At 30.7% G+C, this 27,938-nt stretch overlaps 2 protein-coding genes and 1 long non-coding RNA gene across 4 annotated transcripts; 2 read left to right on the top strand and 1 right to left on the bottom strand.

The window, feature by feature from the left end:
• The first annotated feature begins 656 nt into the window (after nucleotides 1-656).
• LOC114191893 (phosphate transporter PHO1) lies at nucleotides 657-10,109 on the top strand. Its single transcript, XM_028081339.1, has 15 exons — nucleotides 657-981; nucleotides 2,733-2,813; nucleotides 2,923-3,154; nucleotides 3,288-3,627; nucleotides 6,324-6,372; nucleotides 7,055-7,126; nucleotides 7,294-7,423; nucleotides 7,675-7,795; nucleotides 8,001-8,250; nucleotides 8,359-8,463; nucleotides 8,561-8,605; nucleotides 8,690-8,842; nucleotides 8,969-9,247; nucleotides 9,334-9,470; nucleotides 9,804-10,109. The coding sequence occupies exons 1-15, from the start codon at nucleotides 739-741 to the stop codon at nucleotides 9,889-9,891; spliced, it is 2,325 nt and encodes a 774-aa protein (XP_027937140.1). The 5' UTR covers nucleotides 657-738; the 3' UTR covers nucleotides 9,892-10,109.
• A 517-nt stretch (nucleotides 10,110-10,626) lies between these two features.
• LOC114189726 lies at nucleotides 10,627-12,550 on the bottom strand. Its single transcript, XR_003605725.1, has 3 exons — nucleotides 12,435-12,550; nucleotides 12,247-12,329; nucleotides 10,627-10,934 (listed from the first exon to the last, which is right to left on the bottom strand). It is a non-coding gene; the product is annotated as an uncharacterized LOC114189726 (long non-coding RNA).
• An 8,018-nt stretch (nucleotides 12,551-20,568) lies between these two features.
• Nucleotides 20,569-27,424, top strand: LOC114191872 (phosphatidate cytidylyltransferase 1-like). Of its 2 annotated transcripts, none has more exons than XM_028081316.1 (12): nucleotides 20,569-20,712; nucleotides 22,416-22,561; nucleotides 22,941-23,194; nucleotides 23,312-23,463; nucleotides 23,634-23,775; nucleotides 24,495-24,651; nucleotides 24,929-24,976; nucleotides 25,076-25,162; nucleotides 26,214-26,342; nucleotides 26,435-26,491; nucleotides 26,777-26,860; nucleotides 26,953-27,424. In XM_028081316.1, the coding sequence occupies exons 2-12, from the start codon at nucleotides 22,487-22,489 to the stop codon at nucleotides 27,037-27,039; spliced, it is 1,272 nt and encodes a 423-aa protein (XP_027937117.1). In that variant the 5' UTR covers nucleotides 20,569-20,712; nucleotides 22,416-22,486; the 3' UTR covers nucleotides 27,040-27,424. The 2 variants fall into 2 exon arrangements, with proteins under 2 accessions (XP_027937117.1, XP_027937116.1); XM_028081315.1 differs by having other exon boundaries at nucleotides 20,599-20,854.
• The last annotated feature ends 514 nt before the right edge of the window (nucleotides 27,425-27,938 follow it).

Here is a 27,938-nt window from a genome sequence, read left to right as displayed (position 1 = left end):
ACATTAATTACCATTAATTTTAACGTTTTAAAATATTTTTAAAAAATATTTAAAATATTAGTATAATATATTTTTATGATTAGCATAAGACAACATCAAAAAAATCAATAAAGAATAGACTCTTTTAGATGTTTGATTTATATTTTAAAAAATAATATTCACATGAAACCATATTTTTTGGAATGTTTTCCGCGTATGCTTCCCCGACAAAAAAACTTTCTTATGAAGTTAAAAAGTATAATGCTATTTTTATTAAATAATTTAATACAGTAAATAATTAATATTGATGGTCTAAATTACGTGAATCTAATAAGTTCAAAAAAGTATAAACTTATCTTTTTTAAACCTGAATACTCATGGTCTTTTGAGAAGAAAAATAAATAGTTAACCATGCCTCCAATATATCACCACATATATTGTGAAACATGTATGAGTATTTATGTGTATTAATTTTAGATATAATTAAATAATAGAGATTAACATAATGATGAAAATAAAAATAGTTGCTTTATGATTAAAAATATTTTGATAAATGAATTAATTTTAATCTCATAATTAAAATTGGCCACTCTCATCTACTTGCACACGGCTTCTCTCTCTCTTTTGGACAATATCCTCTCTCTCTTCTACATATATAAAATCTCTTTCAGATTCGATCATGACACCCCACTTCCTATAACCTATCTCCACTTTTTTTTTTTTTCTCTCCTCAACCTCACTCTCTTCTTCCACACACAAATGGTGAAGTTCTCAAAGGAGCTCGAAGCTCAACTCATACCAGAATGGAAGGAGGCCTTCGTCAACTACTGGCAGCTCAAGAAGCAGATAAAGAGAATCAAGCTCTCAAAACTTCCCAACCAATCCCACCACCATGTCAAACCACACTTTGGCCTCTCCATTTTCGATTCTTTTCGCTTCGTTCTCCAAAAACTAGCTCACAGCCTCTCAGATTCCGACCACCACGACCTCAACATCATTCAGGTAACATAACCACAACATTCATGTTTTCACTTCCCTCCTATGTTTGTGTTTATCGGTTTATTATTGCTTCCCACGATTTTGGCTAATGTTCTCTGGCCAAAATTCGGCTCGTTTTGGTGATTTCTGGCAATGAAGTAAACGATCACTTTCTGTTTGGCACGTACCCCAAAAACTATGCTGACAGCAACATGTTACACCTGAAATCTTCGCTCTATTTTTCTTCTCTCTCTTTCCTTCCACCCTTTCATTGAAGAAGAAAATTACTTTTACGAATGTATGATAAGTTTATTGTTTTGATTCAAACAAACTTGAAAAGGAAAAAATAGTTTTTTAGAAACACTTTTTTGTTTCTATTTCTTCTTCTAATCAGATTTGAGAGGGATGATGATGATGATTCAGTGCACGACTTTACTGCATGAATAGTGAGCAAACTAAATGCGACGTCTTTTTTCTGACAACGAATTGCTTTGGAGAATTCAACCTCTCTTGATACCTTTTTAACTCACAGATTTTTTATAGCATATGGTAATTAATGTCAATGGCCAAAAGCAAAACAAATAAAAAGAATTTTTATTTGGTTGCCAAAATTGTGATAACAAACTGTGTATTTGTAGTTGAAGTAATTACCGATTAAAAGTCTTATTTGTCATTTTTATTGTGTGTGGTACAATGAAATTTACAAACTCCTATATAAATCATCCATAATGTTTCCTCTCCTATTTCTAAGTGTGTTACTTAAAAAAATATTTATTCATATTTTCAAGTCTAAAACAATATTATTTTTTTTTCATTTATACCATTTATGTAAGATTTAATTAATTTATATACACACACGCGTGTGTGTATTGATTGTGATATAGAAATAAGGAGAGTAGAACAGAAAATTTTACAAATATTTCATTCAATTAAAAAAAACATTACATTTTTTAGTTTTTCAAAAACAATATTTAAAAAGGAATAGAGAATATAAAAATAAAATTGAATCATTTAAAAATCTACTACTAATTAATTACTGTGTTGGAGAATACTTACTATAAATAATAAACGATAGTTTTTAGAAATGAAGTGATAAAACGCGTTAACAATCATGACAAAATTAAAGTATTTTTTTATATATTTTTTACTTATAATGGTTAAATTAAATGTTCTAAGCTTACTTTTTATCGTTAAGATGACATTTTTGCCACAATAACCTATACTTAAAAGAATTAAATTCTTTTAAGAGAGAGAGAGAGAGAGAGAGAGGTGTAACCTAAGATAAATAAAACTCAAAAATAATACATTCCTGAAGTTAAGTTCCTGTTTTTTGGCCTTTGGTTTTAACTATTAATTAAAATGTGGTGGATGAGTTAGACATGAATGAAATTGGTAATTGATTTTCTGAAAAGTGAATGGTAATAAGAAAGGAGTAAATACAATGAATGATTCTTAGAAAGAGAAAACAAAAATTATGAAAAGTTGGGGTTGGCGTAAAGAGATATAACAAGTAATGAAGCAATGTGAGCATAGTGTGGGGTTAAGTACTAAATAAAGCGGGTTTAGTGGCCCTCCTTTTCTGCTTTCTTTTCGGGAGTTTCTCAATCTCTCACGAAAGCCACCAAATTCTCGCCTTTGCGGATCTATCTGTGCCACTACCGTTGCAACATAAAATATAAAAAAAAACAATTAATTTATTCTGCAAACAAAAAAATAATGTTAACACGCACACAAAATAGAAAAGACCGAAAATAATTAAATAAGTATATATGTAGGTGAGGAAGAAAACCACGAATGGCGGCGAAGAAGAAATCTACGAGACCGAGCTTGCGCAGTTATTTTCCGAAGAGGATGAGGTACATTAATTAATTTATTAAATCGATTTTAAATGATTTATGTATATACTGTTTTGTTGTTTTGTCACATGAAGACATTTATGTCTGTTTTTTTTTTTTTTTTGCTCAGGTGCGCGTGTTTTTTATGATGCTGGACGAAGAGCTAAACAAGGTGAACCAATTTTACCGGAAACAAGAGAGTGAGTTTCTTGAGAGAGGAGAAACCCTGAACAAGCAGCTTGAGATTTTGCTTGACCTCAAGCAAATTATCAGTGACCGTCGCCGGAAAAATTCTCCGTCGAAGCCGTATAGCACCGGAACATCCCCTCAATATTCTCCAACCCGAGATTCTGATTTTTCCGGTCAGCTTTCTTCTTCATGTACAGGAGTTGATCCTGCTCAAAATATTTCCTAGTTTTGAGTGCTTGCTGACATCATACAACACACTGTTATGATAAATTGTAATTAAAAGTAACAAAAAAGATATTTGTATAGTTTGTGCAGAAAATTTGGGAGATTCAGATGAAACAACTTCAGAAGTTTCACAAACGGAAGAGGTAATGACAACATTGGAGAAGAAGGGTGTGAGTTTTGTTAATTCTGCGACGAGGGCGAAGACGAAGAATGGAAAACCTAAAATGGCGATGAGAATTGATGTTCCAGCCACCAACCCAACCAGGGCCATTACAGCCATCACTAGCATGCTGTGGGAGGATTTGGTGAACAATCCAACTGGGGATTTCGTTCACAAGAGAAAGCTCCAATGTGCTGAGAAAATGATTAGAAGTGCTTTTGTGGAGCTTTATAGAGGCCTTGGCCTACTCAAAACTTACAGGTTCTCATTTTTATTTTCTTCTTTACATTAATTTCATTAACTTTTATTCAGTCTTGATTAATATATTAAAAGTTTTTGCTTTGAGACTCGGGTATAATTTAGCTGGAAATAAGTAAACTAATATAAAATTGTAAAAGTGTGTAATTGTCACCTTTTCTATTCATGATATAAGGTTTCAACTATAACGTTTACTTAGAAAGATCAAACTTCTTAGCATTTATTCCAAGGTTGGTATACTTGTTGTTATGAGTAGAATATTGATAATGAGAAAACCTTAATGAAAAGGGAACATTGATTTTATGATTATCTTGGCCAAAATTGGAAAGAATATATAGAAATGAAGGATTGAGTTGCATGGCAGTTCATAACATCACGTAAGGTTTTTGGATGGATAGAATAAATGAAGGTAGGTTTGAGTGTCACGTTATGGATTAGATATATATTCACTCAATATTTATAGTATGGTTTTATTATTTGCATATAATTAAGTTAATCCTATTTAATATTTTAATAAAGCGGCTTATAGTTTATAAAAAAAAAAATCTGCATTTATTTTCATTGGTTGCATTACATGGGAATGGGGGCAAGATGTTTCTGTTAGATCTGTACAGCTAGCTTTTTGCACACACTTCCAAATAGTGGCCAACAAAACCAAATTGAATTTCTTATCATCAAATTTTGCTTTACTTTTTTCATCTCGTTTTCTTCTTTTAAGTAGAAAACTCCTTTTCAATCCCTTATTTGTTTGTTTTTACCCTAAAATTTAATGGGGTAATTTGTAGATTCCCGAATGAAAGAGGGAGGGGAGAGAGACTTAGTTTTTTGAGCATATAAATACACGAAAACCGAAAAAAGAAATCTTATTTTTATCAAATTGTTTAAGAAGTTACATAGATGTTTAGTAAATCATAGAAAAGTTTTGTTCTACTAATAAAAGTTTTCCTAGAAGTCATAATGAGTGAGCTGAAGGGATAAAAATATCAATTACTTTATATCAAGATAAAAATTAATAAAAAAAATTATGAAAAGTGTTTTTCCATTAGCAAAGCTTCGTTTTATAAGTGATTCAAAAGGAGGTGGAGAGGTTCCCCACCTAAATGTCATAATATCCAGTAAAAAAAATGCTAAATATACATAGCAATAGGGCACATATTCTCTAATCACAATAAATGGTTTGAAAATATTTGACAAGTATTTTTCATATAATGGAACTATAATCATTATAGAAAAAAATTAAAGTAATACTTAAACTGTTTTATTTTCCCGAAAAGAAAATTGGAATATATGTATATGGAAAAAAGTTATATATACCAGAAAATGAAATGTAACGAGACTATAGGTACAAAAAAAAATCATATATTAGAGTTTAAATTTAATCTATTGTGGATATAATGGTGGGAATCGATTATAAACGATCTTAAATAAGATATTTAAGGAAATTACTATAAAGCTTGCTTTTTTTTTAATAATTGTATAACAATACAGAATAATGACTGTAAAAGAAAGTTTGCTTTATTAATATATGTTCTAATTAAATTTCATATATTTTACTGTTTGGCTTTAGATAACCTTCATCGGTTGTCTAACAAATCTTAAATGGTTAAATATAAACTACCAGTATAATATATCATATTCTAATTTGATTGCATTTAAAATAAAGTTATATGATCACAGATAGATACTTTTAACATTTTACTTATCTAATAATAAATGACACTTTTTATACTGTAAACTAGGCCAATGACATGGCATAATGTTTTCTCTACTTGAACAGATTAAATATAGGGTGTAATGAAAAAATGTGATATACTGATAGAAACTGTTAATTATTAAATATATTTCTTTCCATAGAAAAATTGTCTAAAAAATTACTGTTATAAAATGGTGAATAGACATTAACATATAAAGCATTACACTAATAATTAATATGATATAGGATTAATAGATATACATTTTTTAGTCTACCATACCAAAATCCTTTATAATTGGTATATGCATCCATAATGTCTGATGATTTATAATTTGGAAGAAAATCAGTTGATAACTGACTAAATTTCTTAATTTGCAAAGAAAGAGGTTAAAACGAATATATATATATATATATATATATATATATATATATATATATATATATATATATATATATATAAATGCAATGTTAATATAACAACTTTGATTCTTTAATTTATTTTTTATAAATTATTCTGGTATTTGAAATGAAGAATAATGGGAAGACTCTTTAAATATATATTTTTTTCTTCTTGTGTATAAGTTATGCTTTTCTTATTTCGTAAATCCATAAATCATTTAAAATATTATAATTTATATATTATAAATTCGTTAAAATTTAAACTTATGAAATACAGAAGAATTGAGTTGAATAAGAACTATAATATCTTGAATGAAGATTATAAAAAACAGGACACTAATGTGTGTTAGAGTTTTTTTTTTACGGTAAATCTATGCCTGCCTGCCTCGTATGAATTAATTATTATATATGTATAAATAATAATAAATTCAATTATTATACTTCTTTACTGAATTAATTATTATACTATTGAATAAGAAATAGGGATCTCTTTAATGATAATCATTTCTTATTAGTAAACTTAAAACTGAAATTTAGAAGTCTTATTTTGGAATCCAATCTAATATATCTCTCACGAATGACCAACTCACTCTCTCTTTTTTTGCAGTTCACTGAATATGGTAGCATTTACAAAAATATTAAAGAAATTTGACAAGGTATGGCTAAAGATATCTCCTCCTCTTTACTATTTTTCGTTATATTTTTGCTATACATGCATGGAATTGAATGGGAAATGTTGAAATAACATGGACGAAAACTAAGGGAAAGTTTCCGAATTAAAAATTAATAATCTGTGGTGGTATTGATGGTGCCTAATACTTAAAATTATCTTACATTAAAGTGGTGAGAAACAGAATCTTAAACTATGAGTGTATGACGGAGAAGAAGAAGTCGATTTCCTATCCCAACTAACTTTGACTTATAGTACATATGACTTAAAGATAGTGACAGTACCACTATATTTCTCTTTTCCATTCTTTTCAGTGGAGTCATATCTTATACATATGTCCAAAACTGCTTCCTACATATATTTAAATTTATCTAGTAAAGCTGTTTCACACATCAAATGAACTTACCAACTTTTTTTTGGTTGCAATCTAACAAAAATTATGTGTTCTAATGTATGTAGTGCCTTTTAACTTCTCTTTTGGTGTTACCCTCCTTTTTTTATAATGATCTGTTTGAAAATGTTTAGGAACAAAAATATCTGTCTGAACCAATTTTTTATATATTTTACTTCCTTAATAATAATGATTTATTCTGCTGTTAACTTAATATGAATTCCTAATATGTGTATGTATAAACAAATGAAAATGATATTGCATTCTGATGGAGCAGGTATCTTGTCAGAAAGCTTCTGCAAATTATTTAAAAGAAGTGAAGAAGTCCCATTTCGTTAGTTCCGACAAGGTACATTTTGGTTTCACCTTCCAAATGTCTTCATTTCAAAAGTTAGTGAAAGAGAAAAAGCACTGCACTACTGAACTTTAAATCTTTTGATTTTGGCCTTCCCTGATATTGATGTGGAGAACGGGTTCTAACAAGTGGTTATGATTATACTACGTTGGTTTTGTAAGGTTGTTAGACTAATGGACGAAGTGGAATCCATATTCACCAAGCACTTTGCCAACAACGATAGGAAAAAGGCAATGAAATTTCTAAGACCCCAACAACATAAAGATTCTCATATGGTCACCTTCCTTGTCGGTAATGCCTCTTTCTCTCTATCCCTGTCTCTTCGTTATATTCGCATGGCATGGCATGGCACTTAGCATTGAACAACACTACCAAATTATTTTAAGAACAGTGAAGAAGGTAGTGTCACTTCAGAATTCAAATTGCAATGCAATGTCTGAGTAGATCAATGCAAAATAATATTTTTATGTACTGTTATTATATCCCATGCTTAGTGGCCACCAATTTGAGCACTGATTGGTCAAATTTTACTGTCTCTGCAGGGTTGTCTACAGGATGTTTTGTATCCTTGTTTTCTGTATACGCAATTTTGGCTCATTTGTGCGCTATATTCTCCCCTGGTAACGAGCCAGCTTATATGGAAACAGTCTACCCCGTTTTCAGGTTACTTCACATTCTTCCAACTTTAACATATCTCACACAAATGAGTTTAAAACTTTTCCTAAGTAGGTTATAATTCTAAACCATGAAATCCAATGTAGTTAAACTAAGGAGTTTCTGAAAACTCCCCTGAAAATTTAATTTGCGGAATTTTAGACTAGAATAGGTATATGAATGGTGCACTAATGGAGACAGTGATTTTGTGCAGTGTGTTTGCATTGTTGAGCCTGCACTTGTTTTTGTATGGATGTAACCTGTTCATGTGGAAGAATACAAGAATCAATTACAATTTCATATTTGAATTCTCTCCGACCACAGCACTAAAGCACAGAGATGCATTTCTGATGAGCACTACCTTAATGACAACTGTGGTTGGTGCAATGGTCTTACATCTGCTCCTAAGGGCTGCTGACTTTTCTCCTACCCAAATTGATGCCATTCCTGGGATTCTTCTTCTGGTTTGTCTCATAACTATTCATTTTCCTTGTTGTTTATGAGATAAACTAGTTTACATAGCTTCAAATTTTGAAAAGTTATTTATACTGACAAAGAAATTCTATTTTCAGTTTTTCATAGCACTGCTCATTTGCCCATTTGACATATTTTATCGTCCCACACGTTACTGCTTCATCCGGGTTATTCGCAACATAGTATGTTCTCCCTTTTATAAGGTAAACTTCCCTCAGTTGGAACAATTGGTACATTGTAAGATCAGATATGTGGAAAACTGAAATTAGCATTTAATATTATAATTTGTCATTGCCACAGGTTCTGCTTGTAGACTTTTTTATGGCGGATCAACTAACTAGCCAGGTGATCTTAGTCTACAACTGATTCTGGTTTTGCCCCTTTTTTTTATCTTATTAAGTAACATTAAATTTTGTGTTATTTTTGCAGATTCCATTGCTAAGGCATTTGGAAATTGCTGGTTGTCACATTTTTGCTAGAGTTTTCAAAACATACCACCCTGAGGCCTGTCATTCTGGAAGAATGTACATGGAAATAACTTACATCATCTCATTTTTACCATATTATTGGCGTGCTTTGCAGGTAAGCTTAGGAAACTACTTCAAGAATTGGAGTCATACTATATTATTGCTAACAGAAACTTCTTTTATACTGCATATTCCCCATTATTTTATAAACTAACGCATGGTTATTGAATGTCCTTACCAGTGCGTGAGAAGGTGGTTCGATGATGGTGATGTGAACCATTTGGCTAACATGGGTAAGTATGTTTCGGCAATGGTGGCAGCAGGGGCCAGAGTTACCTACAGCAGGAAAAATGATCATCTATGGTTTGGTATAGTGTTAATCACTTCAGTGGTGGCCACAGTGTATCAACTTTACTGGGACTTCGTCAAGGACTGGGGATTTCTTACCCCCAATTCCATAAATCCATGGCTCAGAGATGAACTAATTTTAAAGAATAAGAGCGTATACTATATGTCTATTGTAAGTTTTCCTTCTTTACCTCCTCATCTGAATTTCACTACCATAAGTTTTTTATACAATAAGCGATCGATGCTGAATTTCATCAGGTCTTGAATTTTGTGCTGAGAGTGACATGGGTGGAGACTATCTTGCACTTCAAAGTAGGGCGTGTGCAATCACGACTCCTAGAATTTTTGTTAGCAGCACTTGAGGTTATTCGAAGAGGGCATTGGAATTTCTACAGGTATGTCTACAAAGTAGGATCATTTTTTTTTTTGCATCAAATTCATTCAATCTGGACTTTAAAAGGCCTGTCACATCGAATGTAACACAACCTAGTATAATGTTTGCCCATAAACAAGACCTATTAAAACCCCATTCCCGTTAGGTAGAGGCCTAGAAAAATTCAATGTCTCTGATAATAGGAACAATGATATCACTAGAATGGATGGAGTGACAATGACAGAACTCTAAGTCGTAATAAGAATCTTAAATGTTACATTAAAAACGGCTCCTTAGCATTTGTTAAAAAAGGTGAAGAAACTCACCTGATGAAGTTGATGTTGTGTGAACACAGGTTGGAGAATGAGCATCTCAACAACGTGGGTCATTACCGGGCGGTGAAGACCGTTCCACTTCCATTTCGAGAGACGGATTCGGACTGATGAGCAGATTATATTGCAAATGACGTTAGCTAGTAAATATTGCAAATGATGTTTATAATTTCCTCTTTTTCGGACCAAATAAGTTAACATTTAAGTTAAGGTGCATGTTCCATGATGCAATTCTCAAGATCATGCCCACTTGTCTTCTAAAATCTTCTAATGTTGTTAATGTTACCTCTTAGTACCCTTAATTTTAAATTATATAATGCACTTCCACACATGCTTGGTTTCTGAATGAAAGATAATATTTTTTAAAAAGTGGCAAAAAAAATGATATATATCCTATAATCAAATAACAAGTGTCATGGTTACCAGTGCAATGTTATAATATAGTCTTGTGAATCAACTTACCACACTCATCACATGTGTCATGTCAGGTTGAATTAAATTATTACATAATCAAACTACACACTAACTACCTCGAGAAAATTATTATAACAAAAATTTATTAAAATAAAGGAAATGTTCTTACAGATGAATTTTGTATTGGGAAAAAAAGTTTTATGCTAAAAATTATATATTATAATATTTCTATGTTTCATTAATTTATTTATCTTATTTGAATAACAATCTTTTTTCTTTACTTTTTTAATATTTTAGAAATCTATTAAATTCATTAAAATATAATTTATTACCAAAATTTCAATTGAGTAAGCATTCCTTAAATAATAATATTGTATAAAAAATTATAAATAATTTTTGCAAACAAATTATGTGACACCCATTTTAAATAGAGCAATCTATTTAGCAAAACATCGCATAATATGGAACATAAGAGTTATCAGATGAAACAGTACACCTAAGGATTTACCATTACAGTCATCCAAGAAATTCTTAAAGAAAATGAGGCATATCTATTACACATGCCTCCAACAAAACATGCACTACAGGGGTTCAGCATTCACAAAACGGAGCCTCTAGGGCTATGAAAAACAAAAGGCATTGATGCCTAAAAGAAAAATGCTCCCCAAGAGCCAGAGATGACAGGACTCTCTACGCCGCACCACTGTTACTATCAGGTCCACCTTCAACGTGCTTTCCATCTGCTCCCACCAACAAGGTGATCATCGCAAAGAGAAAACAAAACAGAAACATAAACAAAGCAAAGGGGTAAGCCAGAGTGGAATTATTCTTTAATAATTTATAGAGCATATACAAGGCATGGCAACGCAACTATTAACATGTTACTAGGAACACTCAAAACATGTGAGGACCATCAAATGCAGTTACTATGACTCGATATCCGGATCATACACTTGATATAGGATTCTAAAGGAAGTATGTGCCCGTGCTGGTTTCTAAACTCTGTAGAGTCTAGGCGCAGGGGGTTATCACCCAACCACACACGGGGTTAATCCTCTATTGTCTCGGGCCCAAACTGTCCCAAGACAAGGACCTCCTGCCACTCTCACCACATAACCCATTCTGCTCTACGTGAGCGTGAATGCTTATTAGAGTTCAGGATACCCTCCTTTATCTAGACATCTCCTATATCAAGGTATGCACTAGGCATGCATCTATATATATATACATGTATATATATACATATATATATATATACATGTATATATATATATACATATATATATATATACATGTATATATATATGTATATATATATATGTATATACATATATATATATGTATGTATATATATATATACACATATCACTAGGGGTTTCCCATGAAACTCCCTCACCAATACATTTCACATGCCTATCATCACCCAATTCTCATTTGGTTCCACCAGCAAGCATATCATGTTTCACATTACATACTTATCACATGCATCCCAATGCTCAATAAATGAAATCATAGCTTATTACACAACAACACGTTCATTCCAGTCCCATTCAAGCATACATACTAAGCATGGCCACATACTATGAGCAAAGAAAATAATTAACACAGTATGGAGTCACATCAACCAACACAACAGCCCCTAACACGAAATCTCGCCTAAACTGAAGGTCCTCGCCCAGGCGTAAGGGTTACTCTCGCTCAGGCGACCCCTTCTCGCCTAGGCGAGAGTTCAACAGTGGCCTTTGTGGGATTTCATGCGAGTTCTCGCTCAAGCGACAGTGTCTCGCTCAAAAATAACGCAAGTCGCCTAGGCGGCAACTCGAGATGAAATCCAAGACGAAACCCTGCTACCCTCGCTTAGGCGAGAGTCACTCGCTTGGGCAAGATTAGCAGGTTTCTCACCTGTTGGCACATGCATTTCTCGTTCAACCAAACATAAACACTCATAAATCATTTTCATACACTCAATAGCAACATTCAAGCCTTACCGGCACAGTACAGTCCAGAAACAAGCAAAATATAAAAAGAAACGCAACCTTAGCTTCCCCTTACCTTTTTGGATGCTAAAAGGAACAAGCTCACAACTTGGAGGACTACAGCTTCAGGAACTACAGTACTGAGCTGCAACACGAAAACTGGGACAACATATGGCATAAAGTTAAACCCTACGCCAACCCATGCATCCAAACAATGAGGAATAAGAGGAAAAAGAATGCTAGGAGACCCTAAGAGTTACTCACTTGTGAACGGAAGGATTCCAGCTGGCTTAAGGAGAAGTCCATTGTGCCCTAGAAGAGTTCTCAAGCCTCAGCAGGGAGAGAAGGAAGAGAACTGATTTTTTTTTTTTCTGAAAAGGGGAAAAGTGAGAGTGTGAGAGCTAGGCATAGTGTTGGGGTCCTTTCTATGGGCTGGTCTTGGGCCTGCGAAAAGGCCAGGCCCAAACTCATAAAAGCTGAACGGAAATGGGGATTACAAATTATCTTCCTATTATACATCTTTATTTTCAATTATTTACTTTTTAAAGGCTCTCTCTATAACTAAATAGGAATGTATATTCAAAATTGTTATCATTGAACATGTTAAGACTTTTGCAATACCTAAACATAAAAGAAAAAAAAAGAAATGAGCAGTGTTAAACATTTTTATTTTGAAATTTATAATTTTGATTTTAGAATTTAGAATTTAACTCAGCAACTAATTCTGTTAATTCACTGAGGAACTAAAATATTTTTACAGAAAAAAAATGAAAGAGATACTAGAAGCTGGGCTTCAAAAAAAAATCAACTGTAACAAACGTATCATTATTGCAGTCAAACAAACTATATGCACCTTAATAATATAGAATAAAGGAAGAATAAAATCATCAATCCGGATAAATATGTGTTTTGGTATTTAAATCATTTTTAGAAATTATATTTTATTCCTAACTAAATTATATACATATTTTATTTTTAAGATCTTTCAACAAATGACATATAGATATTATATTATACTTTACTTTCAAATTTCATTTGTCACATGGAAAATACTTTTAATTATTGGTCTGTGAAAATGTTTTATGCCACTTTCATAAAATATATAAAATATAAAAGCAAAATATTTATAATTTTATTTTAAGGATAAAATACAAATTTTAAAAGTAATTTGAAGATAAAAAATATATTTAACTTTAAAAATGAAGTTAGAGGAAAGTTCTTTTAAATTATTGTTTTTTTATGCTTGATAAAAAGGATAGCGAGGATATGTTTCAATACATTTTATAAATATATTTTTTATATTTTTAATTTGTTTAATTTATATATAAATTAAATAATTTTTTTACAAATTCGTATGACTAAGGTTATTCAAACACGAAATATATGGACAACTAAGCTAATTTGATGGATAGTGATAGTTTGCAGAAGTGACAATACATGATTGATCTAACTGTGTTTAAGCTTATCTATATGACCATCTAGCCTCTTTTCTCTTACATCATTTTTTTCAAAGTTTTTAATTTCTCAACTCAAATGCGAGGATTTTTAATTACTGATAAATAAAAAAACATCAAATTTGAGATTTTTTATCCGGAGACATGAAATCTTGTTTTTTAATGAGTTTTTTAGTAGTTTGACCATGCACACACCTGAGTTAGAGAATTGAAAGTTGAGTTGAATTTCTATGAGATTGTGCCTTAAAAAGTGGAAGGGGACCACACTGAAGCCATTGACCACATGTTATTCTCAGAAACCTGTAAAATTAATCACCTTGTTCTTCAATAATGCATGCCTTTACCATGTATTATCAATTACTTAGACCTATTAGCATATTGTTTTAGAATAACTTTGTTGATCTGTAAAGACTTAACCAAGAATCTAATTGCCGAAAGTTTGGCCAATTTTATTGACCAGGCTGTATCCAAACTTTGCTTAGGCTGTTTCATTTTTATTTTTTTTTTTGTGTTGCATTTTTAAATGTGATGTAATGTGCATAAGAATATCTTTCGTAATAATTTATACTTCTTTTATTATATTATCTATGGACGACAGATATTAGAATTGATATATACTAAAAAAAATGTCTATTTTATTTTTTATTTCATATATTCAAAATCTTGATCAAAGGCATAAGAATAAATTCATCCTGTTTCTTAACATTAGAGTAGACAATAAAAAATTGCGGTTAATTGGCTTTTCTAGACTGAGGCTTTGTGCATTGAATTTGACTTCATTGTCTTTTGTGTTGTCACTCTCTTTTCTTCCGCCAGTTTTATCTAAAAATTATTGCTAGGAGTTCAATAATTTCTTCAAAGAACAAGAACAGTGGTGTTCATTTCTTATGCAACCCAGATTCTATTTTCACATTAATGGTGTTTAGTTAGCTAAGCATATACTTCTGAATATGAAATTTCCTAAACTGTCTTTCAGTTCCGTGATCTTTTGTGTTCTTTTTCTTTTCAATTATAAATTGCATGTGTTCAATGCGTTTGGGATTAGTTTTTATCGTGTAAAAAAATCAACACGTAAAAAATCAACACGATCTCACACATTTTGAGTTTGAATCATCTCAATTATTGGTGTTTGTGAATTGTTATTTTTATATCTAATATCTTGTGGGATTGGAAAATGGTTGAAAATCAAGTTAATTTTTCAGACAGACTATCTTTCACATCTTAAGGATATGATTGAATCGAACGTGAAAATAATATGAAAGAAATAAGAAGATTGAATAGAAAGAATAAAAGTAAATGTAAAATATAGAAATAATGAAAAGAATTTTTATTTTTTTTAAATAGATACATTAATAATTAAGGGCTATCAAAACAAAAATGTAAGAAGTGAAAGGTAATTTCCGTGTATTGGTATAACAAAATTATATTGATAATGAATAAAAACATTTAAATATGAATTTTGAAGTAATCATTTCAAAATTCAACAAATTGGTCATACAGAATTGTGTGTAAATAAATGACAGTATATATATATATATATATATATATATATATATATATATATATATATATATATATATATATATAAAATTATCTTTGTTATTTAAAAAACACTCAACCTAAAAGTTAAACTTTCTATTGTTTTATTTTTCTGAATATAAAAAAAATATCATTTAGTCTTCATACATTTTTTATATAAGTACTCTTTAATATTAATACATTAATAGTATTTTTTTTTTTTAATAGTCTAGAATTACACAGATTATTGACGAAGTTTTTTTAGTCAACCAACGAACATATCCGTTTGACTTTCAGTACATATATCTATAAAGGCTTTGACATAAAATATCAATCATGTTTTTGATAAACGTGGAGATTGCAGACATTTTATTTGTGAAATTCCATGGGACCCTCAAATAAATTTTTAAAGAGATTTATATTTATAAACTTAAAAAACAATATAGTGCTTCCTTATATATATATATATATATATATATATATATATATATATATATATATATATATATATATATATATATATATATATTACAAAAGTTAATTGATAAAAGTGAAAATAATAAAAATAATAGAGAATGGTAAAAGTAGACCAGTAATAAACTTTTGAAAAGAGATTTATATTTCAAACTCACAAAACATAATGGTGTTTCAAAAAGTATAATGCTTATGGAGGAAAATTGTTTACAAAGAGATGGAAATGAGAGGTTCAAATGATTTCTGAATGCCTTTTGTCTTTACCCAATTATCAATTAATAAGAATTTTTTATACCCTTTAGATAAAAAACATTGTTTTAGATTTTAAATTACTTATGACTTTTAAATTAACAAGAATTAAAGCGCGATCGAAATGGAAGATCGTGTAGAAAAATATAAGAAACATAGAAAATAATTGGACTAAAACACTGGATATCAAAAGCAACAAGATTGAAGTAGGGAGAGACATTGAGAAAAGGATAATCCAGATAGAGATTAAGGACAATTCAATAAGAGATCATATACAATAATTACTATAAAACGTGGGAGCAAAAATGATATATATAAATATAATGATGTGAATCATTTTAGGATTTCTCTCAAAATAATATACTTAAAATTTAAATATATTGGAAAAGAATAATCTCAACTCTCACCTGTACATAAATATTTTAATTTTAAAAAAGAATTTTTTTAATTCAACAATTTTTAGTATCATCTTTCAAAATAGTAAAGAATTCAAAATATGTAGAAAAGTAGAATCGGTCTTGTTTTTATCTTCACATATATTTTCTTTTTTATGATTTATATATATATATATATATATATATATATATATATATATATATATATATATATATATTCTTTTATTCTTTATCTATATATTTTTTTTCAGTTTAAATTTATTTTTATCAAAATCTAATAAGAAATCGAGAGATTTTATTATTAAAAAAATTATGATAATCAAGTTACAATTATGTAAGTTAGACATTAACTTTTCCTTCAATATTTATAAGAAAAAATACATAAAAAAAAACTCATGAAATGAAAAATAATATTTATTAAATTAATATTTCACTATCAAGTCGAACAAAGAGAGTGTTATCCCTTTTATCTTTAACTAGCGAACACATCGGCGCTTTCGCGCCTTTGTATTCGCATTTTTTAATTTTCAAAAAATTTAAGATCAATAACAAATATATATATATATATATATATATATTAAAATAATTGTTAAATATAAAATTAAAAAAAAAGATATGTAAAAGGAAAATTTAAATAATAATTTAAGACAAAAGAGATTTGTAGAAAAATGATTAAAAGTAAATTATTTATAAAATAATTAATTTTTAAAATAATTAAGGGTAAAACGGGTATTATGAAATGTGGACAAAAAAGAGGAATCCCCTTTATTGTTATAGATAGATAGATAGATAGATATAGATATAGATATAGATATAGATAATGGAATAGAACATATGAGAAACAATAATGAGTTTGTGTCTAAGTTCATTTTTTTTCCGGAAACAATGGAAAGTGTAACATGTAAGAGAGAATATATGAAAAACTCAAAGACAATGAAAGAGGATATAAAAAATATCTCAATAAATTTGTTTATTTTTTATTATATTTAATTTATGTTTTATTATTCATTAACATTAAATGTTATTTATAATTATATATAAAGAGGAATCTCTATTTTTGTGTTCACAATTACTTATTTTTAATTTACCATGTACAATCTAATTATTTATTTGTTTTTAAAGACTAATAATTATTTTTTACATGTTTTCTAAAAAATTTATTCTAACAACTATTTTCTTCTTCTTTTTTTATTCATTAATAGGGATGTCAACGAGTCGGGTAGGGTACGGGTAGTAGCTCCCCCGTACCCTACTCGTTGGATAAATATTTGCCCCGTACCCGTACTCATATCTGTCGGGTATCCGTTATGCAGGTACCCGCCTATTTTTTTTCATATATGCAGGTATCCACGGGTACCCGCGGGTATTTACAAAAATATTTAAAAAAACAAATATTTAACCATAATTAGTGCTTGGATCAACAAGTCCCATTTCTTCGATTGATTCTTGAAAAACAAACAAATAAAAAATCCCTAACAATTTATATTGTAGTTTATTTTTGAATGAAATATTAAAGAAATTACTAACTTCATCAATGTCCACCTCTTGCAATATTGTATGGAGTTTCATGTTGTCCAATTTTAATCTAAAAGAGCATCAAAACATAAGAAGTTCATTAAAAATTTCTAACAATCACTTAATTAAAATATCTAAGTAAAAGTGTTAATTTTATTACCTTCCATGTTGGTCCATAACCAGTCTTGGAGACACATCAACGCCTCCACATTATCTAGAAGTAATTCACTCCGTTGTGGGGTAAGAATCTAACCACCATTATTTTAAAATCTGTTTCCTATCTGTTGCGGGTTTTATCCGTGCATACCTGCGGATACGAATTTTGTTGACATCCCTGTTCATTAACAGTTGTATATTAACCTAGTGATACTACAATATCATCAACTACTAATATAATATTATATATTTATAAAATGCATACACATGTGCACGATAACGTTTATGTTTATGCTAGTATTTTATAAAAGAAATAAATTTTTACCTAATTTAATTTATATTAATATAATATATATTACATATAATTAAAGAAAAAATATATAGGGGATTTTGATTTTGATTCCTTCATTTTCCATTTTTAGTACCAAAAAATATGATCTTTGGAAAGAAATGCAATGCATGATTTGGTTATTGTGGTCAAAATAACATGAGAATCCTGCTAATTAAAGGGTTTGTGGTTTTGTTCCAAAATATAAGTGAATTGTTTGTGAAATTTGTTTTGACATTGGATTTAAAACACTTAAACACTTTAAATCAAATTGAAAAATATTAAGTTTGCTAATATAATATAAACAAACTTGTCTGAAGTAGATTGGATTGATTATCAGGCATTATGCAAGAATTGAAATTGTTTGATCGGAGAAAACAATAATGTCGTAATAAATGCGAGAGAAAAGTCTTAACAACCATACATTTGATTAAGGTCGACTTAATCATGTTAACGCTAATTGTCTTTTAAATTGATTACTGACTTGTTAACGCTAATCACAAAACTAGTTGCTCATTATGATGTGGTTCAGACACCTAATGGCCTGTGATTGTTGTATATAACTTGTATAGATAAATCCCATATTGAAATCCTGGGGACAGTCCAACTATTTGCACCACGGGAGACCATTCGGCTACCGAGTTGATTGTTGCACATAACTTTTTATAAATGGAGCCTAGGGTGAAATCTTAGGAACAATCCAATTGCTGGCACTGAACAAAAATTTGATTGTAATCGATCGTTGTTGATCACATGACTGTAGACTTTTTTCGAAGTAATTTCATCTATTGACGGTCGTTTGACTGGTCGACCCATACAGTACAAAAACTCTGAATCCTAAAACAAAACACTGTTATTATATCTTTCAAAATTAACTAGAATTATCATTTATAATTCATGACAAAAAAATAATTACTCTTAAAAAAATATTATACCTTCTCAACATAATAAAAAAGTGAAGATTCATGCCTATAAGCACCTAATAAAAAAGGTAAGGGTTGAAGATTGGTTGAGAATTTATAAATAATTAAAAATGCAGTGTAATGTTTTTGAATTTGAGATGTGACAATTCTTACAAACTAAGTTAGCGAAAGCGAAAGGCATCACTTCATATCTTGAATTTTACCTGTCAATTTTCTTGTGAATAATTCTCCTTTATAAACATTCTCCTGTTTGAAGCACGATTGTGTTTTATAAGTCTTTAAATATAAATTTCTTCAAGAAATTTTTATCCAGCTCTTCTCTTATTTTTAACTCATTTTTTTCACTTTTCGTATTATTAATTATATTTCGTAATCTTATATATATATATATATATATATATATATATATATATATATATATATATATATATATATATATATATATATATATATATATATATATAACCACACAAGTCCTTAAATGAAAAATAACACAGAACTCCTTAATTTTTCTTCTTACAAAATTCACATTTTATCTTTTTGAACATATAAAAATAAAATTAGGAATACATAAACTCGTATATTTTCGCTAATAATCATAAAAATTTAGTGAAAATTTACAAAATATGATTATAATTTAGATTTGTTCTTCACATTTTAAGATTTTGTCAGGTGATATTGTGCCTATTTTTAAGTTTATTATTGGTAAAAAAGGTTAAACTATTTTATATATAGACTGGTTTAAGTATTTATTTCAACAGTAACATGTTTATATTTTATTGTATCTCCTTTTTATCTGGTTGTTTTCTTTCGGTTTTGATTTATTTTCATTTATCCTGTATATATTTGAGAGGAAGGAGTTTAAGGGAAGGAATACATGTTAAAATTTAATAAATTGAAGAGAAAAAATAGAAAAAAAATGAAAACTAAGTTTTCTTCTTTTCTCTTTGACTTAATAAAGTGATACTATCTGTATATTTCTTTCTGTTTGGGGTTGCGTTTGCAAGAATATTAGTAATATTTGTTGACGTATTATTTGTTAGACTATTATTGAATAAAATTATAAAAAGAAATAAAAATATGTACATAAGAATTTGTTTTTGTGCATTTTTTTTGTCAAGTATAGAAAATTTCGAAAGTGGAATCCATCTCCTTTGTTTCTACTTTGCTCTATTTTTAATGCTCCAAAACTAATCGATATTCCTGCGAATCCTCAGTCACTATTCTTAAGTATCAAACCCAAATTGACCTCTCCTTCTAGAAAAGATTCTTCGAGAATCAAGTAAAACTGAACCAGAAATAAAAAAAGAAAAAGAAAAAGAAAAATATTATTATTATTAATATTATTAATATTATTATTTTTGTTGTAAAAGAAGAAGTAAGAGAATAGTTTCGTAATAAAAAAGTATTAAAAATAAAAAAGACTCCGTCACAATAATGATACCCTTCTTCTGTGTGAGCTGTGCTTCGGCAAGAGAGAATTTCTCGTTCTCTTACTTTCGAATAAGCGAATAAGGCTTCACTGCTACGGTGTGTGTGCGCGCTTTGCTTCGCGTTTCTTATATTCTATTCTCACCTTCGATAGCTATTATTTCTCAGTCTTCCTCTTTTGTCTTCTTCATTTCACTCTCTCCGTCTTTTCCGTCTTTCAACGTCACCACAACGGAAACAGGTTTCGTGCTGTTTGGCCATCTCACTCTCGCCCGCTATACATGTTTATATGCTTGTCTCCAGTTTATTTTTTCATTTTCGTGTGATTTGTTGTGCTTTGAGATATGATTCAACTTCAAGGAACTCTCTATGATGTTGAATCTGAAGCTCTTCTCATGTATCATGTTCGAGATTCGTCGTTTTGCTTTGTTTCCTGCCTTGAAAAATTATAGAGGAAGATGAAGTTTTAGTTGTGCGCATTTGTTTTTTGTGGAAACTCTTTGCGAGTTTTTTACTCTGTGTAATTAACGGTTTTGTAGACAGCGGAGGAGTTATAAATAGGGTAAGGGAATACATTGACTTTGTTCCAGAGTGTGGAATAGTGATGTAGGGTTACTGCGAGTGCTTCTTTTTAATAGGGAAGGCTGTGCGATAATGTGTTTTATTGAATAGGTAGTGGACTATGTTGTTAGGGTTCGCTACTTGTTGAAAATGTGGGATTCCTGAAAATTAGGAGTTGTAGGAACACTTTAAGGAAACACTCCGGGGTCGGGTTTGGCGTCAATTTGTGATTTCGTTCTTGTAACATGTGATAAATATTACTTATCTATGAGGAAGAGTCCCTGGAGAATACCGATTGACTACTAGTCCACTACTACTCCCACTCTCTTCAACTGTGCCTACGTTTGTATTTAGTCGTCGCAAGTCGTGAATTGATAGATTGAGCAGATGTTGTGCATTCAGTGATTCCAAAAATAGTTGATAGTTGTGGGATTCCTCATGTATTCTTTATTGAAGTTAATATTGGTTGGCTTTTCCGGTCAGAGCTTAAAGTTACGCTTGTGTTTGATTTTTCTCTTTTTCTTCTCGTTATTTTCTGTTTTTGACGAAAGCTTCAGACAAAGATTGAATTTTTCTCACTGAGCTTGGGTTAGTGAAACGAAAAAGAACTGACGGATTTTTCTGTGGTAATGGTACTTTGAAAATAAAAAAGTTGCACATATTAGGCATTTATTGCATGTTAAATTATGTTTTATAATTCCAGAAATGTTATATCGGATATTTGGTTCATATTACATAGAGCAGATGACTAAAACTCATTATCTGTACTTTTTCTTTTATAAAAAACTAAAATGTTTTGTCGGATAGGAAAGAGGGATAAGACTAATAATGGTAAATAATTGGTATCCGAGCTGTGAGAAGATCATGTAGGTATCCTAATGTTGAAGAAGATGATTATTATTCCAAGTGGTGAATGAGACTTATGATACGAGTTAATAGCACAATCTCAAATGGCTGTGGATAATATGGTTATAGTGAACTATAAAGATCTCTATTGGATTGAACTAAAGAAAAATGAATCACTGGAAAAGTTCATTTAGCTAAACTTCCCTGCTTAAAATTTAAGTCTACAGTTAGTTACCTTCATTTTTCATGCTTTTGTTATCCTCCGAGTTTGTGCTATATAATGGAAGCTAATTTGTTCTAGCTTTTTTGCTTGGAAGTTCTACAAATTGAATCATATCTGATATGTTATGCTTCATATATATAAAGGAGTATATTTCATCTATTTTACTCTGCAGGTGTCTACTTTCTGGCTACACATGTGCTGTTCACATTGTCTTCCAATAAGGTGAAATCTAATTGAAGACCAATGCAGAGGGATACTAGTACCACTTCCCCATCAACCACAAGTGGTCGGATTAGGCACCGAAAACGCTCAAATGAGGTTAGTTAATTACAGTTTGATTTATCACTTAATCATCTTTTCCTTTTGCTTATCAAAAAGCATTTTGTATTCGTAGATTTCTTATAGAAATTGATTCAACCTACTCTGTGTCATCCTGAAAATTGAAGAGAAAATGAAAAGGTGTCAAAATTATCTAATATAAAACTTGGAAGCATGGATAAATTGTACTGTATTTTATTTTTTAAATCTGTGTTTTTTTATTATTACTATTTGGTTCCTTCTTAATGTTGCTATCTCCATAGATGAATTTGATGTGATTAGTTTCAATGAAAATGATGTGAACTGAATCCTTGCAGTATCATTCTGGAAAATTTTCTGTATACTATTTGAAGTTAATTTTATGATGTCTTTATATTAGGTTATCCCGGAAGTTAGCAAAGCAAATGGGACCCAGTTACTTGTTAACGACAAAAGTAAATACAAGTCCATGCTAATTCGAGCATATTCATCTGTATGGATGATTGGAGGCTTTGTGTTGATAATATATATGGGTCACCTGTACATCACTGCAATGGTAGTGGTTATTCAAATCTTCATGGCAAAGGAGCTTTTCAATCTACTCAGGAGAGCTCATGAAGATAGGCAGCTGCCTGGATTTAGGCTATTAAACTGGTATGTTCATAATTGTTACTCACATAGCAGTACAATCATTCTTTTTATGATGATTTAAAAAGTCATTTTTAAATCATTAAGTGACATTTTCATTTTTCGTTCACATTATTCTTTCAGGCATTTTTTCTTCACTGCAATGTTGTTTGTTTATGGACGTATTCTGAATCCACGCCTGGTTAACACTGTAACTTCAGACATGGTTTTATATCGGCTAGTGAGCAGTCTAATTAAGTATCATATGGTTATCTGCTACGCCTTGTACATTGCAGGTAACTTTTATTAATGTTATCCTTGTAATGTTCATTAGCCAGTGCTTGTGCAATGTGTCTATTAGATTTGTGGCAAACATCAAGCGAGTTTTTTACATTTACTGGCCATTTTTCAACATTGTAGGGGGGCTAATACTTCGTTTATGCACGTTTTTATTGATTGAGTGTAGGATTTATGTGGTTCATTCTGACATTGAAGAAAAAGATGTACAAGTACCAATTTGGCCAGTATGCTTGGACACATATGATTCTAATTGTTGTATTTGGCCAGTCCTCCTTCACTGTGGCGAGCATTTTTGAAGGGATTTTCTGGTAATATAACCCATAAAAGGAAATGATTATTTAATAATTATGCTAAAAAATTTCACCTCTTTTTGAGGATTCTCTTTTGCATGAAATCGTATTATTCTTCACGATGCTCTTCCTCACATATGTGGACACTTTTTATGCATGATTTTTTAAATATTATTTTTCTGGTAGTTGATGCCAAAACAATCACCTCGAGGAATTGTGTAAACGAATTACATAATTTGTGGGCTTGTTGGCTGAATTACACAGGATGTTATGTGGTCTTGCCCAAATGGTGGAATCAAGGCCTTAGGATAGGAATGATGGAGAAAAGATTAGGCAGGTGACCAAATAATTATATTCTCATCAAAGAGGACTATAAGAGACAATAAAACAGTAAAACAAGATCGATTGCCAACTTTTCAAAATGCAGGGGGCTGATTTTTAAATTACATTCCCGTTTGCTTTTGCTTGGGTTGATTGTGAGGGTATTATTTTACTTTTTTCCCAATAAAAGATTGTACTGTTTAGTGATGATAGCCTGACATTATTAAACTGCTGTGATTTAAAGTGATTTTATGGGCATTTCTATGTGTTTCCACAGAATCATCTTGTTCACACATTTTATTTATTGTTTGGTCACTGCTATTATAGGAAATAAGTCATATCCTGCCCCCATTGCTTTTAATTGTATTGATGTTGATGTCTTGCTTGTTTTATTTAACATTTGGACTACTGTACAGGTTTCTTCTCCCAGCAACACTTATTGTCATTAATGATATTGCTGCTTATATCTTTGGTTTCTTCTTTGGTAAAACCCCTTTGATTAAGTTATCTCCAAAGAAAACCTGGGAGGGTTTTATTGGGGCATCTGTTACCACCATCATCTCTGCATTTATGGTGAGCACAATTTCAATTTGTTATTGACGGTACAAAACTATTAGGATTTTTTTGGTAGGGGGTTTGTCACTTGTCACTCAACATGAGTCACTTATTAATACTTTATATTCCTCTAATTATAGCATTATTAAATGGTTGTTACAGCCTAAATAAGCTGTCAAAGAGCTTGCTCAGAATCACCATTTGTGGCAATTAAGTTCTTGCTTGAGTGTTTATACATTAATGAAGTTGTTATGAGCTAGATGATAATATTTATCTTTGAAATCTTATTTTGTAGCTTGCTGACATCATGGGTCATTCTCAGTGGCTAACTTGTCCAAGGAAGGTAGCTGTGTAATGCATACCACAACTAACTTACATATTGTAAAGCGTTATTCAACATTAAATTGACTAATGCTCACATCTCTTTGGTAATAACATGCAGGATTTATCAACTGGTTGGCTTCACTGTGATCCTGGTCCTCTGTTTAAGCCAGAATCTTACTCCTTACCAGGATGGATCCCTCACTGGGTAAGCACTTGAAATTCAGTTGAATTTTGAATCTTATGACCTACATTATTATCTACTTGACAGTGTGCATGTGCATGGCCATATTGGTAAAAATATTCACCAAAAGTACAATTTGATGCCTCAAATAACAAAATGTATCCTCAATTTTTTCTTAGAGAATAAAAAGCTTAAAAAGTATAGAATGTGAAAATTACTGATAAGGTTGAGAAGTCAGTGAGTTGCATAGCCCAGCCAATGTCTGACTCAAATTGACCCAGTCTTTAGGTAATTAGCTGGGCAAATTTTTATCATGAGTTTAAAGAAATCCAGATTTGGATATTTCATTTTAACCGTCATTGTTCTTGTATAAAAGGAATATTTGGAAGAGATTGGGTGGTCTTATGACAGAAATACTTGTGTAAACCGATAAATAAAAGGGCTTATTCCAAAAACCTGCTATACAATATTTTCAGTGTATTCCAAAAAGTTTTACAAAATAGATTATGAAACACCGTAAATGAGCTTGAGTGCTCTGCTAGTCTGTGATTTCAGTATAGTCCTTAAGGCCTGTTTGGGTATGCTTCTCTAAAAGTACTCTTAGAAGAAGAAAGTAAGAAGAATATGAAATAAAGTATTTCATAGGTAAAAACTAGCTTAACATTAGTCAAAATTCTAATTTTTGGAGAAGTTAAATGAGAGTTTTTATAAATTAGTTTATGCATAATCTAGTCTTAATTTATGGAGAACCTGAACTAATTTTTCTTATTTTTTTCTCTTAAAAGTACTTTAGGAATATTCCAGCCAAAAAGGCCTTTGAGCTTATAATGTAATCAGCACTCATTCAATAGGCGTGCAGTTATGTTGTTTATCCAAACGCGCCGATAGTTGCCACTACAAAACATATCTATTCTTAATAGTTTTAGAAAACTAAATTTTCTAACAACCACTCTGATTTTCTATTTCCACTTTACATTTCAGCATATAAGATGTGACTATTCTGTAATCATGAGTTGCCAATCCAGGTTTATGGAACATCTGAAAATCATAACTTGCGACATGTTGTTTTATACAGTTTCCTTGGAAGGAGGTATCCATCCTACCTGTTCAATGGCATGCTTTATGTCTTGGCTTGTTTGCTTCGATTATTGCACCTTTTGGAGGTTTCTTTGCAAGTGGTTTTAAAAGGGCTTTTAAAATAAAGGTATGCAATTGTGTTTCTAATATGGAAGACCGCAAATATCAGCCATTTTGATCAAGCATAAACAAACTTGCCTTGTGTTCTCAAATTTGCAGGATTTTGGTGATAGTATTCCTGGACATGGTGGAATTACTGACAGAATGGATTGCCAGGTAGACTATCTTTATGTTTCAATCTAGAAAATTATTTTAATCAATAATTTTTAAATACTTGGGATTTTATATGTTTATTTGTCTTTGTGCGCAACTTTTAATCTTCATATTACACAAACTACTGTTTTTTGTCCCTGACAACGAAACTCATACCCCAAATCTCTCTCTGGGGAAATATACCTGGGTTGACATTACACAACCTTTTGAATCGAGGACTGGGATGAGTATATGTGTGTATGTGTCTCTATATGACGAGCAAAATTTGACTAATTTGTCTTGCTGTAGATGGTTATGGCCGTGTTTGCATATATATATCATCAGTCATTTGTTGTGCAACAAAGTCTCTCGGTTGAAATGATTTTGGACCAGGTATTATGTTTATTTTACAATGTATAATTTATATTTCTATCTATTAACATTTTAAGATGCTTAATTTGTGGATCTACCGCTGGTCATTTCAGATATTAATCAACCTGTCGTTCAATGAACAAGAAGCTCTATATTTGAGGCTTGGAGAAATTTTACAACAGGGGATTCCAAAATCTTAGATTCATCATGGAGAGGTGTATTTGTTCTCACCTTCTATTGTATTCGTTTACATACATCTGTACAAGCGTTTTCTATCTTTTGAGTGAAACTAATCGAAGGTCCGGAAGCTGTCAAGATGTGCATAGTGTATGTTTACCGTTAGTTCCATTCTGTTTTTCTGGCTATAGTTGAATAGTTATTTGATGGCTTTGCATGAACACCTACCGTTCACTCATGATCTTAAATATAAATAATTCACATGGTGGCTGAATATGAACGCCTGTGCTGTATTTAATTCCTGGTGGTGAGGGGTGTTAATATTTTTCTATTACCTTAAATGTAGTTTGAATCACGTTTGATACTATATTTTAATGCGATCGACAATTAATTTTGTCAACTATCAAATGCTGCCCTAATTATATGTTGACAGGATATATATATATATATTCCCATTTCTATGGTGTTTTTTTCGTTTTTATTTTGTTGACAGCTACTGTGTAGTTTTGGCATGCCTCGGATTCCTTAACAAATGCAAATTTTGGTTAATTCTTTGGTATGTTTGAAATTCAATTTGTGACTCGACCGTCAGCACTGTTGCAATTGGAACGAAAACCTCCTTTAGTTGATGAATAGATAATGATTCGATTATAAGAAATTGAAGGATCTTATATTCCTGCAAGCCGAAAAATATGCAATATCTCTCCATATGTAAAACCAGGCAGTGGGAATTCCTTTGGGAATGAAGTATAATTTTTCTCCAAATGAAAATCATGTTTATATCCATCAACATCCAGAACTTCGTAGCTATAAAATGAATATGAACTTCGATGCACTTTCTCAGTGGATAGAATGATTCCCCATCTAGCTTTGGAAAGAATCTTAACGAAGTGGCTCTAGACAAAAGTTAACGTTAAATATC

Source organism: Vigna unguiculata, chromosome 7 (genome assembly GCF_004118075.2).
Source record: "Vigna unguiculata cultivar IT97K-499-35 chromosome 7, ASM411807v1, whole genome shotgun sequence".
Lineage (NCBI taxonomy): Eukaryota > Viridiplantae > Streptophyta > Magnoliopsida > Fabales > Fabaceae > Vigna > Vigna unguiculata.
The sequence above is the reverse complement of the archived record's forward strand: the minus strand, read 5'-3'. Positions and strand labels throughout refer to the sequence as shown.

Bases quoted from the DNA above. Each gene is read 5' to 3' on its own strand.
- LOC114191893 (XM_028081339.1), top strand. From the start codon at position 739: ATGGTGAAGTTCTCAAAGGAGCTCGAAGCTCAACTCATACCAGAATGG. The intron at 7,796-8,000 runs GTTACTTCACAT...GATTTTGTGCAG, and splicing joins ACAGTCTACCCCGTTTTCAG to TGTGTTTGCATTGTTGAGCC. The intron at 8,251-8,358 runs GTTTGTCTCATA...TTCTATTTTCAG, and splicing joins TTCCTGGGATTCTTCTTCTG to TTTTTCATAGCACTGCTCAT.
- LOC114191872 (XM_028081316.1), top strand. From the start codon at position 22,487: ATGCAGAGGGATACTAGTACCACTTCCCCATCAACCACAAGTGGTCGG. The intron at 23,464-23,633 runs GTAACTTTTATT...GATTGAGTGTAG, and splicing joins CTACGCCTTGTACATTGCAG to GATTTATGTGGTTCATTCTG. The intron at 26,492-26,776 runs GTAGACTATCTT...GTCTTGCTGTAG, and splicing joins CTGACAGAATGGATTGCCAG to ATGGTTATGGCCGTGTTTGC.